The 16,980-nt window shown below is 40.1% G+C and overlaps 1 protein-coding gene across 1 annotated transcript; it reads left to right on the forward strand.

Moving 5' to 3' along the window:
* On the forward strand, positions 1-13,737 carry EAF2 (ELL associated factor 2). The gene is made up of 6 exons (XM_050899695.1): positions 1-103; positions 2,745-2,839; positions 3,518-3,654; positions 4,405-4,550; positions 8,148-8,414; positions 12,902-13,737. The coding sequence occupies exons 1-6, from the start codon at positions 1-3 to the stop codon at positions 12,946-12,948; spliced, it is 795 nt and encodes a 264-aa protein (XP_050755652.1). The 3' UTR covers positions 12,949-13,737.
* The last annotated feature ends 3,243 nt before the right edge of the window (positions 13,738-16,980 follow it).

Raw genomic sequence — 16,980 nt, forward strand, 5'->3', positions numbered from 1 at the left:
ATGAACGGAGCGGTCCCGTCGCTTTTCGACCCCAAGGAGCGGGTGTTGAAGCTGGGCGAGACCTTCGAGAAGCAGCCGCGCTGCGCCTTCCACACCGTCCGCTGTGAGCGTGGGGCTGGGGCAACCTCTCAGGGGAGCGCTGGGACCGGCGTGGGGGCCCGGGTGCCGCCGGACGGCGGCACCCGGGCCCCCACGCCGGTCCCAGCGCTCCCCTGAGGGGCGGGGAGGCTGGCTGAGCAGGTGCTGCGCCCCGGCTTGGCCTTACTCGTAGGCCCGGCGACCGGGAGCGGAGAGTGGGTCGGAGCAGGCCCGGGCGGGTATGGGTGTGAGGGAGGGTATTGGCTCGGCAGGCGGCCGGGCGCTGGAGGAGGAGAAGGGAGCTGAAATATTAATCAGCTGCACAGGTAGAGCCCGGGAAGCCGAAATGAGTTGGCCACCTTCGTCCCGGGATTCTGGGGCACACCTGGGAACCCAGTCCCTATGGCTGGGGTGCTGGTTCGGGATTTCGGGAGCAATGCGGTGCAGATCAGGTTTCAGTTGCTCCTGGGAGCATGTTGCTGGTGAGGTGTACGGCCATTGTATCCCAGCACTGCCCCTCGCTACTTTCTGGGCGCTAGCTTCGCTTTTTACACCTTCTGCATCTGGCATACTGTCTCGATGCGGTTCTGTTGAAAACCGAACTAGGCTGAAGCTCTGGCTTTGTCCTCTTTCCTTGCGCTTAGTTTTTAGAAGTTAAGTACAATTCAGCAATCAAAGGTTAAAGGCAGTATTAATCACAAAGCTAGTATACCCTCCCTGAGTACATAATTACTATCTAGAGAGGTGTGTGCTCAAAGATTCTGAGAGTAGCTAGGAAACAAATGCTCTCAGGATTATAGTTCTGGTAATTTAGGACTGCTGCTTCTGGTTTTGATGTCTCATTATTTATAGACTGATCCCCAAGATTCAGTCTCACGTACGTTCTCTGGAGAATGCCCCGTATGCTTTCACGCAGTGCAGCGAGATGGGTAATGTGCTTTCTGTGAGCAAATGGAATGGCACTTAGTAGGATTGCCTGCAACTGTGGGAGGGGAGGAGAGGGGACGGAGCGGGCAAAAGCTATAAATGGATTTAAACAAATGCTGTAACTTGAAATTTACCCTAATTTTAAAGGGGACTAAAAACCACGTCTGGCACCTCCTACCCTTGCGATTTCTTGCTGACTCCTGTAATTCAATGATTTATTCTGAAATCTGTTTTGAAATCTCTCTTCGTTTCCAACAAATGAGACATAGAAACTGGCACGTTCATCAGTTCTGTCAAACGCACATGCAAAAATATCCTTCTCTGACACCTGAAGTTTTTGTTAACAAATGAGTAAAGGGGAAGACATCTGCTGGTTAAGATCAGAAGTCTGTTTATGGATACTGGAATCGGTATCTTAATTTTCTAAAGTATTAACCACCCAGTGGCTGTATATTAAAGCAAAAATTCTCTAATTCGGTGAGAAACTTTGGAACTGTTGTACGCTTATCCCTGTAAGACGACATGTGAGGTTTTGCCGTAAACAAGGTTAGCAGGGGCTGTTACCTGTGTCTTAGCTCAAAGCCTTCTGCTGCCTGCATAGTCCTGCCCACCAGCTCTTGAAGCTTGGTTTTCTTGCCTGGTTGGTGCGCAAGCTGGAGCCACGGTTCCCAGCTGTGGTCTGTGCCGCCTGGCCCATGGGTTGCAGGCAGTGTTACTGCACTGGGAAGCTCCCCAGCCGTAACAGAGTGCTGCCGTCGATGTGACAGGTTGCGAGGCAAGGAGCACGTGCCGTCTAAGGGGTCCCCTTACGCGGCTGGTCCCTCCGTGCCTGTCTTCAGCTGCAACAGGGTGCTGCTCCCCAGTGTGCGAGGCAGGGCACCAGACATCCCCAGGGTGCAAGCCTGGCCCTGCGCCTGCGTTTGCTGGAACCATGGGTTCCAACCCACATATGTTACCACGTGCCTTGCAGAGCCTCTTGATGCCGTCCTATCTCCGTACATCTGTGCGGGCAGGGCTTTTAGCTGTAGCCCTTCCCGATTCATTTGTGGCGGAAATAATATTTTATAGATAATGGTATGTTATATAGCTGCAGTGCTGATGCCTGAACACATGCTCATTTTCAGTGTCTCAGATTTTTGAAAAGGACCAGAAATTGATGTCTTCTTTTGTTTAAAACTTATTTTAATCAATACTTTAGATGTTGAAAAAGACAAAAAGGAAATTAATATTTAATTAGGAAGTAATTTCACTTTTGACAAAAATACTGAAACGCAAGTTTTGGTCAGCTTCTGACATGCATGTTGTAGTAAAATCAGAAATGGATACAGAAATGGATATTGAGGATTGATGTTGTTCTTTGCATTTTCAGTCACTTGTCTACATCTCCCATGTTTGGGATCAACATTTTCAACAATTATTTACTGATCTTTCTGAAAGTAATTATGTGAGGATTTATCTTTTGAAATATAACACAGCTTGTTCAGCCTCTTTATCCGTTAAAACATAAAAGCATTTTTCTAATTTTAACCGAAAGGTTTTAACACTTACAGTGAATCTTGAGAAAACCATCTTGACTTTGAATTCTACTGACTTATGGAATAATCTGCTCAGGGAAATGGTAGATGATACACTAGCAAAAAAGGATTTAATTTAATAGCCTCCAACTGCAATTAAAAGGTGTCTACATTTATAAGATTCCTGAAAAGCCTGTAAATAATCCAGTTTGGTTTTGTATTTAGATGACTTTAAGCCTGCATCTATTGATATGTCCTGTGAAGGAGACCTTGAAGTTGGCAAAGGTGAACAGGTGACAATCACACTGCCAAATATTGAGGTGAGTGGGGTGGCTGAGTAGTGGTGGGCCTGAGGGAATGATGTATTTTGTTGTCATAAGTATATATTGAATATAGAAGGATATGAAGTTTCAGTGCTGCTTCAGATGTGCTTGTGTGATTTTTAGAGTAGAAAAACAATTGCTCTAAGAATGTAAAATTACAAAAGACCTAAAGTTTAAACAGCTGTGCTGTAACTTTAAGTGTATTCACTGCATTGGAAATATGCTGTAGGATGACCCAGAAGTGTTGCGTACACAGAAAAGTTTCATGTGGATGTTGGCAGTGCAAGTTTCCCCTTGGTATTTATTGCTCTAGTGCAGTTTTAAAGCAGGAAAGACTGGAAAGGGAAAATTTACTACCTGCCATGCTTTACTGCTCTGCTGATATGGTAACTGAAACCCCTTTTGGTAAAAGGAGTCCTACAGTGAGCATGCTCTCATTGGGAAATAAGCAATCAGTTTCAAACTAAGCTAAGCTGGGTGAAATCCCATTCCGGTCAAACACCAGCTGCTTTTCGTCATGGCTACTGTGAATCTAATTTGAATTTACCGGTAACGTTTTTAAAGGCTAGAAATGATCACTTGTAGTGAACTTGTCATCACTGTGATGGATTGCTGTTTCTAAGGAAAAAAAAAAAGACTACAGGAGTAACACTTACTGGACTTCTGATTTAATAGGGCTCAACTCCACCAGTGACTGTGTTCAAGGGCTCAAAGAAGCCTTACCTAAAAGAATGTATCTTAATTATCAACCATGACACTGGAGAATGTCGCCTAGAGAAACTTAGTAGCAACATCACTGTGAAAAAAACCAGGTGGGTGATTTACAGGAGAAACCTCTGTGCTTTACTCATTGTGAAAATCGATTTGTTAATGGGTCTAAATTGAGATACATAACTACTCATTACTATTTTTAGCAAAACATTATTTTTAGAAAGTACCTGGCCTTGTTCAATAGAGTGAAAAGCCTGCTTTCTCAGCACACTGACTTCACAGCTTTCGAGTCTTGACTGGCGGAAGAAATGGGAACTTTTTTTTTTTTTAACTAAAAAACTGTCACATTGTTGAAAGAGATGGTAGCTATTTTCTGATGAGTTTAGAGGGGAAGAAAATCTGTTTGGAAGGTAGCTTGCCTACTGTCTTCTGACTTCTAAATGAGGAAATAAAAAAAGATAAATTCTGTGACATGTTCAGTAATATTAATGGCTTATTTTTCTCATACCAGGTTTTTGAATGTATATATATTTTTTTTTTTTTCTGCTGCTGATTCCATATAAGTCATTTCCAGCAGAATTATTATTAAGTGATCCTGGGTAGCCAGGTATAAAAACAAATCAACTGACAAAGGGTTAAAAAGTTATTAGCACTATATTAAAAAACAATTTTTTAATACATCTATATAGAATTATATGCCAGTATAATAACGTACCTAGAAATCTAATGATGCTATTTAGAAAGGCATGACAAATAATTCCATAACTTAAGGTACTGTATCCCCTGTATTCTTGCCTTTTTCCTTGCATCTTGTCTTCTAGTAATTAAAAATCTTTTGCTTTTATACACAGAGCTGAAGGAAGCAGTAAAGTCCAGTCTCGCATAGAGCAGCAGCAGCAGCAAATGCGAAATGCAACTAAGGTTCCAAACAACGTTAAAAATTCTCCACCAAAAGAAAAGATGTTTCCATCTTCTCCTATGGATGATATTGAACGAGGTAAGCTCCACTGGCACATAAGTTTCAGAAACTTTGCTTTTAACTAGCAATTAGTTTTTAAGAGCCAAGGTTTTTTGTTTGTGTGGTTTTGTTTGTTTTGTTTTTTTTTTTTAATTTGAGATTCACACTAGAAGCTGATTATGTAAGCACTTTACCCTGATATGGAAGTGACCACTCTGGCTCAAGTGGTAACAAAGCAGTATTTGAAACTGGCTAAGGTAAAAAATCAGATGAACCATTAGGCTTAATAATGCTAAGGGTCCCACTGCTCACTCTCCTTGATTCTGTCTTCCGCTGCTACTTTAATCAACTATATAGTTGGTTGTATTGTGGCACTGTAACTGAGTCATTTCCATTTTGACATTGCTCCTCATTCTTTCTCTGCACTCAGCAAACATACAGATTACAGTGCTTTACAACTCAAAATGCATTTTAAATTACTGGATAAGACCTTGTGAAAGATGAAGTTCCAATGAAAAAGACAGCTAAAAACCTGCATAAATCAACCCTTGAACAGTGCTATGTGCTGTGTTCTTGAGAGACTCTGGTTTGGTGCAGGACTGGTATTTCACTTAATAGGAGGCCTTATTTCCTTTTAGAGGACAAGGAAGATGGCAGGTGGTAATTACTTGCTACAGAAATGCTGACAGGTGGCAGTTTCATTGACTGGAATTGACATCTGCCTCCCAAGATGTTCTGAATTCCTTTAAACAGATTTTTTTTTTTTTTTTTAGATGTGTTGTTATGAAGGGGTTTTTTGTTCCATTTTGGTCTTAAACTCTGACCAGAAATCTCTACTATGGAACTAGAATGAATACATCTGAGGTTGCAAAGAGGAAGGAGTACTTGAGTGCATGGAATAAAATGAGGCTTTTTCTTGGTGGTCTGTTGTTTTGGGGGGAATGGTGGTGTCAAACATACTGCAAGCCACTAAAGTGGCTGCCAACATGTATCAGACTCTTGTGTAGTGCCAGTCCAATTTTGAGTACTTCTAAAGAATGTGTAATAATTGACAAATAGGGATTGTAGGGACCTTTTAAAGTCATCTAGTCCATCCTTCTGTCCTAAAGTCAGATTTCTGACATTTTTTAACCTGTTCTTAAAGCCTTCCGGTGACAGATCCTGTGTTGTCTCTGGCAATCCATTCCAGGGCTTTGCTCTCCTTACTGTTCAGGTTCTTCCTAATAAATAATCTGACAGTAAGCCCATTACTACTTTCGTATTTATCATGCAAGTATAGACCAGATTACTCTGCTGCTTTTGAGCAGTCCTTCATGTACTCAGAAGCTCCTATTTCTTTCCCATTCTTCATGCAAAATGATGCCAGCTGGTTCAATCTTTCCTTAGAAGTTAAGTTTTCTAGATCTCTGATTCATTGTCACTCTCCTTTAGCTATCTTACAACGAGTCCAAAAAGTTCCTGAAGTATAGTGCCTCAATATATTTACTGTTTCAGCTAAGGTGTTAGCAGTGCTGAGTTGAGCAAGAAGACTGTCTTTACAGGCACTATTCATCTTTATACACAAAGACCAAATATTATCACGTCCTGGTGTAATGCTTGTCATTTCTGCAACAGCACGGTGTGGTAGAACTGTGCATAGTGACCCGCTGTAACTTGAGACTCTTCAGAAGTGTTGCCTACTTAATCGTTCTTCATCCCATGGTTGTGTAACTGACTATTCCTGCTTAAGTACACTACCTTGAACTTGTTACTAACTTTGTTTTCTTGGATGGGGGAAAGATCACTCTACCTTTGTCCTCTAGTATACGTACAGCCATTCCTTCACTGTTTGAAAATACTTAATTTAAATTCCATCAGATTAAATTACATCAAAATTCAAGGCAGAGATGTTATTCCTCAGTTTTTGGTATTAACTGTTAGCCTTTCACTTAAAATTTTTCTCTTATTAGACATTGGTGAGAGCAGGGAGGAAGTGGAATTAAATGCATAGGGCTTGAGTGGTATCTTTCAGTTAGCTTACAGCTGCAGATGTGTGGTACATCAGTTTTTTCTTTGGCCTTTCTTCTCTAGAATTAATTTTGAAATGACTTATTGTTCTGCTAGCTGCATCCTAATTTTTGCCTTAGCTTTTCTGTCTTCTTTTCTGTCCTTAAGCTGTCCTCTTCTACATGTCCTTAGTAACAGGAGGATGATTCCTTCCCCCCCCCCCTTTCCCTTCCCCTTCCCCTTCTCTTTCCTTACGTTTGAGTCAGCCAGTATGGTCTTTTATTGTACTTTCTGTTCTTCCCTGGCTTTGGGTTAGTTTGTCCTTGGTAGCCATAGCCACACTATTTCAGGTGCCATTTTTCCTGAACACCATTTTCCTTTAGACTGGCCTTTGATAAGGCTGACTGGCCTAAGTACCTTTCCTTTAGAGTGGCCTTCGATAACTCAGAAATGGAAGGCTTCATGGAAGTTTGTGTTGAAGCTTATTCTTTTGTTCTCCCTTCTCTTGATTAAGCTCTGAGCTGTCTTGCATCTTGGTGACTTTCATCTTCAACCTGTTCTTCTGTATTGGGTGAATTTGAAGTGAGATGAGCCACTCCCCTACTTGCTTTTTATGTCTGCTATATCAAAGCTGTTCCTGAAGCATTCCAAGTGCTTGTAAGACCATCTTACCAAATGTCTGGGTAGTTACAATCTTTTATAATGATGAACTTCTGCACTCTGGGTAACTCTTCAAGTCACTGTATAAAATCTCCATCCACCATGATTCAGTGGTTGGTTTCAGACTTCTTGCTTCAGGAGCACCCCTATTTTGCACAATTATTATGTGTACCCTTTCTGCAAAACTTAACTTCCTCTGTATGTTGGACTTCGGCTAGTATATATCAAAAATGCATACTGTGCAGCATGATCTATCCAGTCATACTCTCCTAAATATTATTATAGTCAGGTGAGTTATTTCATCAAGAATGCAAGTTGGTTGAGTCAATTTGATCTGTTAATTTCTGTTATTTCTTGTCTACCTCATGTTGTTCTAGCTTCCTGCCCCCCCAAATCTATAAAGAGAACAAGAATTTGGTGAGATCTTCCTAGTAGTAAACTGTGGATGGTTCCTTTGGATATTATTCATGCTTAACTTGGTTTTGAGCAAAATGTCATATAGTCCAAACAAGTGTATTGATTGTAATGCTGAACTGCTGGGAGGCATTTTGGGTGCAGCTGCAGACATCTTACAGCTAACTTATCTGTGTGATTGTAACTGCAGTTTTTAGTCAGTGAAAGGCATCTTTGGGGGTGCTAAGGAAAATACAGAAGACTTGCTAGTTGCAGAAATTAAAGGCTATGTGGGATGCACTACCCTGTGGAATGTGGGGTTAGCATTTGGGTTCACAGTCACCCTTGTTCTAATGCTTGGCTTGAAAGGGAGAAAGTGCCCAAGCTACGAGAGAAGAAAACCACATGACAGGCTGGATGCTTGCTTGTGCCCTTTACTTTGTTCTGGAGAGTTTTGGTGGGTTTGGTTTGGTTTTTTTAGTTGCTATAATGCGTGTACCTGATTTCTGTTGTTGATTTTTCTTTTTTATTATTTTTTTTCCTCCTTATTTCAATTATGATGAACGTTAACTGAGAAACAAATTATATTGTTTGCAGAGCTAAAAGCAGAAGCCAGTATCATGGACCAGCTGAGCAGCTCTGACAGTTCATCTGACTCTAAAAGTTCTTCGTCCTCTTCATCAAGTAGCGAAAATAGTTCTAGTGATTCTGAAGATGAAGAAACGAAGCCCTCTCTTCCTATGTCAATGCCGTATTTGCAGCCGCAGCCTACTGTGTCTGCCATACCACAACAGGCTGTCCCTGACAAAGATGCCAGTCATAACAGATCCCAAGAGAGCAGTGGTCATATGATGAATACACTCCGTAAGTACAAAGGCTGTTCTTTTCTTAGTGCACAATTCCAGACAGCAAGATTCTGAAAGGAAACCATATTGTTTTTAAGTATGTCTCTGTTATAATTAAAACTGTGGGAAGTGATGCTAGGGTTTGATTGTTCAGCAGTGGTCCGAATTAGACACTGGGCTAGAAGGTTCTTGGTCCCCAGAGATATTAAATTAAAGCTGATGCAGTTGAAAATATTTCCTAAGCTCTTCTGGCTTCCTCCCAGTTATATACATTGGGACTGGAGAACAGTAATTTTATATTGAAAGTACTTGAACTAACAGGGCACTCCCAAAACATATGCTTATAATTTCTTGGGTAGAACTATGGGAAAGATACTATACTCGCAATACTCTGAATTACAGAAGAGATGGTGTATTCTTAGCTACTTCAGTTACTATTATTCATGGCACTGTTCCACCGGACAGCATGGCAGAACTGTCCTTTGCATATAAGGAAGGAGGCGATTTGCTTTCAGGTGATACTATCTTATTCCACCCATTCAGGCAACTAAAAATGTAATTTGAAGAGTAGCTGTGATGTTCTTCAAGAAGCGGTTGCTGCGCAGCCTGGAATTGAATGCTCAGTGTATTCAAAAAAGGAGAGTTTGGACAGAAAAAAAAATCCCACTAGGTAGAGATCTTAAGTTCGCTACCTAAATAGCAGGAGTATTCAGACATAGAAGTGAGTATTCACACATAGAAGTGAGTATTCAGCTATGGTGACTCTTCGAAAATGATTACATTTTTAATTAGGTGCTTAGCTGCAGGCTCCTGGTTTGAAGAGATTCCCATCAACCCTGGTTTGCAGCCTAAGATCTTTAAGGTTTATCATTTATATGTAAACTTGTTATACTGAAATTTTAGACTCTGGCAGATCTACTTTTATTTCAGTACTTAATGGATATCATGAACAGGGTTTTTTTGTAGCCAGTATTTAAATACTTAAATAACCAGCACAGATGTTTAATTATGTACTGCATTAACAGATAAGATCAGACTGAAAAGTCCTGTGACTTCGTGTGCAAAGGACTAAATGCTGCTTTCATTTTACTGTCACTGTAGAGAACAATGTCTTCATGTTTATAATTTGCGTAACTTTAGAGTCTGCCATTTATTTCAACCCTTATTCACAAATGGGATTTCCCGTTCTTCATGCTTTAAATAAAACTGTTATGAAAACGAGATTAAGCTCTATCCCTAGTGACAGAGTCCCAGCTGGCAAAGCTTCCACTGAGAAATACACTTACAAGTACAGGTGGCCAAGTCCACCAGTTGCAACAGTCATAGTGAGAAAACGCTGCTTAAAACATGACAACTTCAAAACTGTTACAGGGGAAGTTGGTGGCTTGATGGTGCTCGAGAACCGTGTTGACAGGTAGAACCTCTGTCTGTAACATCAAGCCTTGGGCTCGACTATCTGAGCTTGCCTAGATCTTTAGCTTAATCCCATTTACTTCTGTTATGGTTACAGATCTATTTACTGCTTAAAACGATTCTGTCCCCAACTTCCAGTATGGTTAACACTTAAGATACACTTCAACTAGACAAAGATCAAAATAGTTGCTTTCAAGGAGAATGTGTTTCTCTAGCTCCCTTGCTGAGGGAATTTGGCAGGAGAGTGAAACCTGGAGAAACTAAATGGATAGCACATGGTTCTAACTTGAATGGCAAGAGTTCTCAGTTGGGGTGCTGTACAGTCATTTCTTCCATCTCAAATAATGTTTTACAAAAATAAAATATTGAATCAACAAATGTCAGCACAAGCTGTTTGCTTGTCTAATCCTGTTTTGAGGTTTGACCGCTTATGTGCGTGACTAGTTTTGTGCACCTCTGTAGAATCAGGGCCATACTGGGTAATTAGTGAAGTTTTCCTTTGGCTTGCTGTGTGCAGGCAGAAGGCTGGGAGGAGGGTTAGAGAGCAGAGTTTCATCTTGCGTGTAGAAATCATACAGCTGAGGCTTTGTGGAACTTGGAAAACACAGGAGGTGGTGTCTAGAGCATGGTAATCAAATACTTCTGTCAGATACACATAATCTGCCTCTTCAGGAATCCAGGGCTCAAGACTGCCCCTCACCCCCAAAATACTGCTTCTTCCCCTTTCTGCCTTCAGAAGCTGATTATATAGGCTCACAACTTCTCTTATAACAAAGTTTGTCAATGGTGGAACTAATGAATCTGTTCTTTATAAATATTTGATTGGAAAGTTCTTGCTTTATGCCTACTTTTTGTTTAAACAAGAGTTATGTTAAATAAAGTAATTTTCCAGCATAGATTGACTATTCTGGGGCCTTGTGTTATGTACATGGTATTCAGCACAACTTCACTTCTTTTCGTACTTGGTGCTGGTACAAGCAGCTAGTCATGAAATAATTTTTCCCTTGTATTAGTTTGGTGTTGGTGTGACCACTGAGATCTGTGAAACACGGGTCACTCCTGTAAGTTTCCCCATCCCCTGTAACTCGCGAGAATTCAACTGAATGTATTATAGGCACTGATTTAAAAGTTTAGGAAATGTTGTAATTTGCAGTGCAATCTATTTCCCCAATTAATATTGCTAATAAGCAATTGACACTGTGAAAATGGAATTCAACAGCTTTCCCCACTTTATTGCTGCCTCATAAATACAATAGAGTCTAGATGTTTCTTCAGAGTCCTAGTTAAATGAACTTTCCATTCTTGCACCAAACCTATCTGAAAACTACCAGCGCTAGTCTGTGTTATTTTGCCATGTCTCTGAAGGTGTTTTTTGGAGGTGGGGTTGTAAAAATGGGGCAGAAAGTTTTGCCTGAAGTAAATCCTAATGCATTATTTCTGACTCTGGAACTTGGAGTTCTTGCTTTTCCCATCTGCTGGTTTTCACAGGCATTGGTATTTTTTGGATGGTGTTACAGGGTTTGTGTAATTTCTATTAACTATGTTGAAATAACTTTTGAAGGCTGCAGTATCGCTATTTGGAAGGTTATCTTGTTCGTATTCCCAGTCCTCTTCTAAAGTAGGTAGTGCATAACGGGGCTGGGATTTCTAAGAATTCACTGTAAGTTTTCCTTTGAGTGATAAATGCATGAGTTTCATTTACTAATGCCATTCTCTGCCTTGAAATACTGTTTCTTAGGATAATATATTGTCCTGAATAATTATTGACAAATTACTTGATTTTGTACTTTCAAAATTGCTTTTTAAATTTATATTAAAATAGTACAGCTGTAAATGTTGTCTCTATATAGAGGATTGGAAAAAATTTGTCTACGGTAGTACTTTAAAGATTGCTGGAAACAGCCATCTTCATTATTCTTGTCTTATATAAAGTGTTTTCTGTTTTGTTGGTACCACTGTCTAAGCTTTAGTGATGGCATAGTGGAAAACAAAGGAAGGCTAAATGCAGCCATGTTAAAGACTTCAGTGTTCTGGCAGAAATTATATGCCTGATAACAAAAGATCCAATCTGAGCATCTTGTTGGGTTTACTCTCTTGAGGTTACTTTTTTACCCATCTGCAACAATCTGTGAAGGGTGCTGCAGCTGAGGAAAGGGCATGTGAAAATAGTGTGCCTACTCAGTGGTTTTTTTTTTTTTTTTCTTTGCTTTTTAGGCCATTTCTGCACAACCTGTGATGCATTCCTTTTTCTCTTTTTTTTTTTTTTTGGGCTGTTTGGCAAGGGAGGTGTGAATAAAAGCATACTAGTTGGAAAAAATTCTTAAAAATGCATGGGAAGTTGCTAGATATGATGTAGATTCTGTATAGCATGCTCCTGTATTTTTTGTTAGTTATCTGTCATCCTAGAAAGATTCCCTCCCTCCCACCCCCTAAGCTTATGGACATCCATTGCAAGCACAATGTAGTCTTTCTTCTTACTTCCCCATTTTGAAATATATATAGCCACCAAATTAAAGTGCTGTGTAAAATTTCTTTTGATGTTTTGTTTGTTCACTTGTTCCAAAACCTGTTTGAAATAGTAGGTCACTGATACATCTTTAAATGGTGCATCAAAGAGCTGCTCTTCTTGATTGAGACACCACTCTGTTTTCAAGCACAGCTGAGTAGCATTCAGATGTGTTTTAAAAAAAAACAACTTGTTTTTCACAAAACTGCATTCACCAGCAGTTTTCCCACTTATGAAGCATCAGACTGTGGGTGGCAAAGATAGCTAGGTGTTGTCTTTTGTGATCCGGTGATATTAAATAAATGCACTTGTGGCTAATAAGCTAATGGCTTGCTTGCCAAGATTTTAAAAATGTAGAAAAGTGATCTCTCTAAGGGTCTGTCACTGGGGAATTTGGTTCTACACCTATTTATTCTCTTACTGTAGAATAGTTTGGGTTAGAAGGGACCTTTAAAGATCATCTAATCCAACCCCCCTGACCTGTTTGGTATTAGTTTTTGTAAGCCTTTAATTGGGAAAGGGAATATCTTGAAAGAAGAAAACTATTTCCTTGAAAATGACTAATATGATGACTCTCTTTCTTCTAGGAAATGACTTGCAGCTGAGTGAATCTGGAAGCGATAGTGATGACTGAACAAATTTTTGGCCTTAAATGTATCACCTTTTTTGCTAAATATGTCTTAGCATCTGTTTTGCACTAAGATTAGATTACCAGAGACTGGAATGAATGTCCTCAATTTTGATAATAGACATCCTAATTTTCTACTGACACATCATGTCTATAATACAGCAGCATTGATATCCTGTCAGTGCTATGGTTATCTGTTTATCTTTCAAATTACTGTATTTACAGTAAAATTGTGTATGATCTGATTTTGATTACTTTTGCCTCAGCCACCTGTTTTACTTGAAACTGATTTGTAACAGCTAGTTACTTTATATAAATAGTTATGGAATGGAGAAATTTCTGATATTTATGGAGGCAAGTTTCCTTCCTATCATTTAAATGCTGATCTCACAACTTTTACTTGGAGGGAGTGAAAGGGAGAACAACTAAATGAGGTCTGCTGTGTCAGCTACACTTTTTGTTCAGTTCACAGTTCATACCTTTAAGGAAACTGCTGAATAATGTGGTCCACTAGTGCAGTTACAGTTTACAATTGTTCAACACATTGCTGAATTCTTAATTTCATTGTATTATAGGACTTTATATTTCTGAGCCTCAAGATTCCTAAGGGAACTTGTCTATTCTCTGCCTTTTTTATGTAACTTGAATAGGCTGGTCTTTTTACAACCTTTTTGTATCTAAATTTAGATAACTGCAGAGACAGCAATGAATTTCCTTCATTTAATTCTGTAACGAAAATCAGAAAATTTCTTTGTAGGAGTATAAAAGTAATTTAATAAAGCAATATTTATCATTTTCATGCATCTGATTCTGTTTTTACTGGTTAAGAATTCCACTTTCTACCTACAGTAGTTGTGCCAGTGACAAGGTCATGCGAGGAAATAGAAAGCAGTGAAACAGTAGCTAATACAGACTCCCCACCCCGTCTGCAAGACTTAAGTGTTTGTTACTTTTGCGTACCTTGAGACAAGCCCTAATAAGAGCTTGCCAGAAGTTTATGGCGGTGCTAGTGTACTGATGAATGTTTATTAGGATTATATCCAAATGCCATTGGTAAGTGATACTGTGTTAGACAAGAAAGGGTGTTTGCCTAGTCTTATTTTTTCCTCATTTGAAATTATATTTCAAGACCTGAAGAACTGCAGGTAGGAGTCCAAATTTCATCCTGTGGTTTACTACTGAAGAGTTTTGTAACTAACAGTAGCAAATGGCTGTAGGATGAACTCTAATGAGATAAATCTGCTCGGTCTTGCACGGAAGTCTCCTTTGCTAGATAGCAGTGATTGAATCGCAGCTCTGTGTCTAAGCTGTGAGGATTGAATCCTGTATGTAAGCCTGAATGTGCAGACATGAAAAAATGCGCACTCAGTAAATGTATACAATAGATGGTACTAGACTAGCTTTTTCTCTCAGCTGTGCTGTATCAGCCCGTGCTTACCTCTAGACAGATTAAGAGGCCAAAACCATGTCCACCCCTCACAAAGGTTCCTTTCTTGGTACCACTAGGCAGAAATGAAGTATTGGAAATGTTGCTTTCTGATGCTTCCCCACCTGTGCTCTGTACCCCAAACGATGGCACTGGTCCATGCTCTGCACCAGGTAACAGCTTGCTAGTCTTCCAGCTTCCTAAAGTTGGTATCGTAAGAAGCAGAACACTTCCTTGTTTATACTCAAAGGAAAAAGCTCAGGTTAAAAACCATGGGCGAACAGGTCTTTGAGAAGAAAAGGGCTAATGAGCAACCTTGAGGAAGGATGCTGTGTAATAACCACCATAAGATACTCGGAACTTTCTCAAGGGAAAGGGTATTGAGTTCTCTGATGGATCGTAGCTGTTGGTATGGGAACTCTAGCAGAGTACTTGGTTCTTGGCATCTGCTGCTAATAAAGTCTGCTAGGGCAATGTGAGGAGCTGAGATGTTGTAGGTAACCTTAGGACTAAGGAGCAGCCCTGTGTGCTAAATAAAAGGATGCATGATAATGCAGTGTTCTGAGCTGAAATGTCCTCTTTTTGCCTTCCCCCTCTCCCCAGTGGTTTATTTGCATCAAAGCCTTCCTGTAGGCCAACGCTAAATTCTAGTTCTAGCCAGAATGCTGCTGTTTTTTCTGAATAACAGTGTATTCAGGGTGTATGGGAGTGAGCGGATGCGTGGAAGCACTGACCAGGCCAGGGTCTAAATCATGGAGAGTGTGTGTACTTATGGATTATAGTCATTCCTTCAGCGATAAAACTGGTGAGTAGAATCTACCTGTATCTGTATATAATTGCACTCACATGTATACAGGGTGCTTAAATATAGCTCTGGGAGTAAAGCAGATTTCCAAGTTCCTGAGTGTCAGGACTGTAACTAAGCCTGCGCTATCTTTAGGATTTGATCTTTGGGTTGAAAGCTTTCTAGGATGGGGAAGAGTCTTGGTTAAGCTTTTGTATAGCGTGTAGTACAGACTGATTACTGGCCAGTCAGGCACTACCCAGTATAAATAAGTATGTGATCTAGATGGATATATTCTGTCAAATGCACAGTTGTGACAATTCAGGAAAGGTTTCCTTTAAATATCAAGACAGGAGGTAAGATTCTGGAACAGAGTTCTTATAGAGATAAGGGGAAAAAGATAACAGGCCTTAAATGTGTGAAGGGAAAAAGCTCTGTATGCCATATGTAGCCCAAATGTATGTGATCTGACTCCCTGTCTCCATTTAGTGTTGAACATAGGCAAGTGAGCTAAAGAGCTTGCTTGGGCCTGTTGTCGTACAGAGGGGACTGGCTTGGATCTCATTTGTGACTTGCTGGGGGTATTTCTTCCCCTAAGGCTTGGTTTGTGTGCCCCAAGCAGTGCTGAGCCCTCGTATCTCCAACTGCAGGGTGTTCTCAAATGGCAGGAGTGAGAAGGTGGTTGCATTGAGGTTTAGAAGCATGAATAAGGGAGGTATTCTAGCAATAGAAAAACAAATCAGGTTGTCTTTTTTGATCTCGGAATTTTTTTTTGGACCCTGATTTGAAAATTCTTTTCTTCTCCTTTAAAAACAGTTTTATTCCTGTGATGTCAACTTAATTAGAAATGAATAATATCAGCAACTGATTCAAGTTCCTATGACCACTGTTCCTACAACCTCTGAGCGCCTCTTTCAAAATAATCTGAAGTATATCTGGTTCTATCTTGTTGCTTTCAGCTATTTTGTCTTTACATCCAGAGATCTAAAGTATATGTGTGTGTATGTATCTCTAAGCAGTAGATACATTTGAAGAATATTTTATTGTGACATTATATATTTTATTGTGACATTATAATTAAGCAATTGTATATGTTTTGGATTTGAGGAACATCTGCATATCACATTGATAAATCAAAAATACTTTCCAAATGCAGCTGGAAACTTCAAAATTTTTTAGTCTGCTGACTATTGCAGTGCTAAGGACCACTGCAGCCACAGCTCACCTGAGCCCTTCTCTCTGCAGGGCACCTGGTACATGCACAATTTGTCTAGTGACTACCTCTTCAGGGTTGTAGTATTCAACCCCCGTTAAGTCCTGAAATGGTGATTATGTATGCTTACCGTTTGTAAATACCTTGCCTGGCAGCTTCCAATTTTTCTAAGATCTCTGTCCTACTCTTGTTTTTCATTAACCCTGCCTTGGGGCACATGGAGAGGCTGAGGTGATCTCTTCAGGGCAGCCCCGGCACCACTGTATTCCACCACTAACACTGGGATTGCCATTTACTTGGGGTTTTCTGTCTCTCTCTAATTCCCTCTTGAGATCCTTGCCCCTAATGGTGTAATGGGCCTTTAGGAAGTTCTAGTTTATAAGCATCAAACTTGATATAATGTCCATGCATTTTGTAGTTGTTTGGTAAGTAATAATCTTATTTCCTGCGTAATCTCTGAAAATTATTTTGATGCCTAGGCATGGATTACTGAAAACAGCTGCTCATCAAAATCACAGTATCAGCATCAGCTGGAGCACAGCTCATTGCAGAGTTTATTGTCAAGGCACCTGATATGATCAGCTTTATTGCAGGAGCTTTGTTTTTTATTTTGGT

Source organism: Gymnogyps californianus, chromosome 7 (genome assembly GCF_018139145.2).
Source record: "Gymnogyps californianus isolate 813 chromosome 7, ASM1813914v2, whole genome shotgun sequence".
Taxonomy (NCBI): Eukaryota; Metazoa; Chordata; class Aves; order Accipitriformes; family Cathartidae; genus Gymnogyps; species Gymnogyps californianus.

What these genes read in the sequence shown, in the direction of transcription:
- EAF2 (XM_050899695.1), top strand. Translation starts at nt 1, where the DNA reads ATGAACGGAGCGGTCCCGTCGCTTTTCGACCCCAAGGAGCGGGTGTTG. An exon ending in CGCCTTCCACACCGTCCGCT is followed by an intron (nt 104 to 2,744) that starts GTGAGCGTGGGG and finishes TTTTGTATTTAG; the next exon opens with ATGACTTTAAGCCTGCATCT. An exon ending in TCACACTGCCAAATATTGAG is followed by an intron (nt 2,840 to 3,517) that starts GTGAGTGGGGTG and finishes CTGATTTAATAG; the next exon opens with GGCTCAACTCCACCAGTGAC.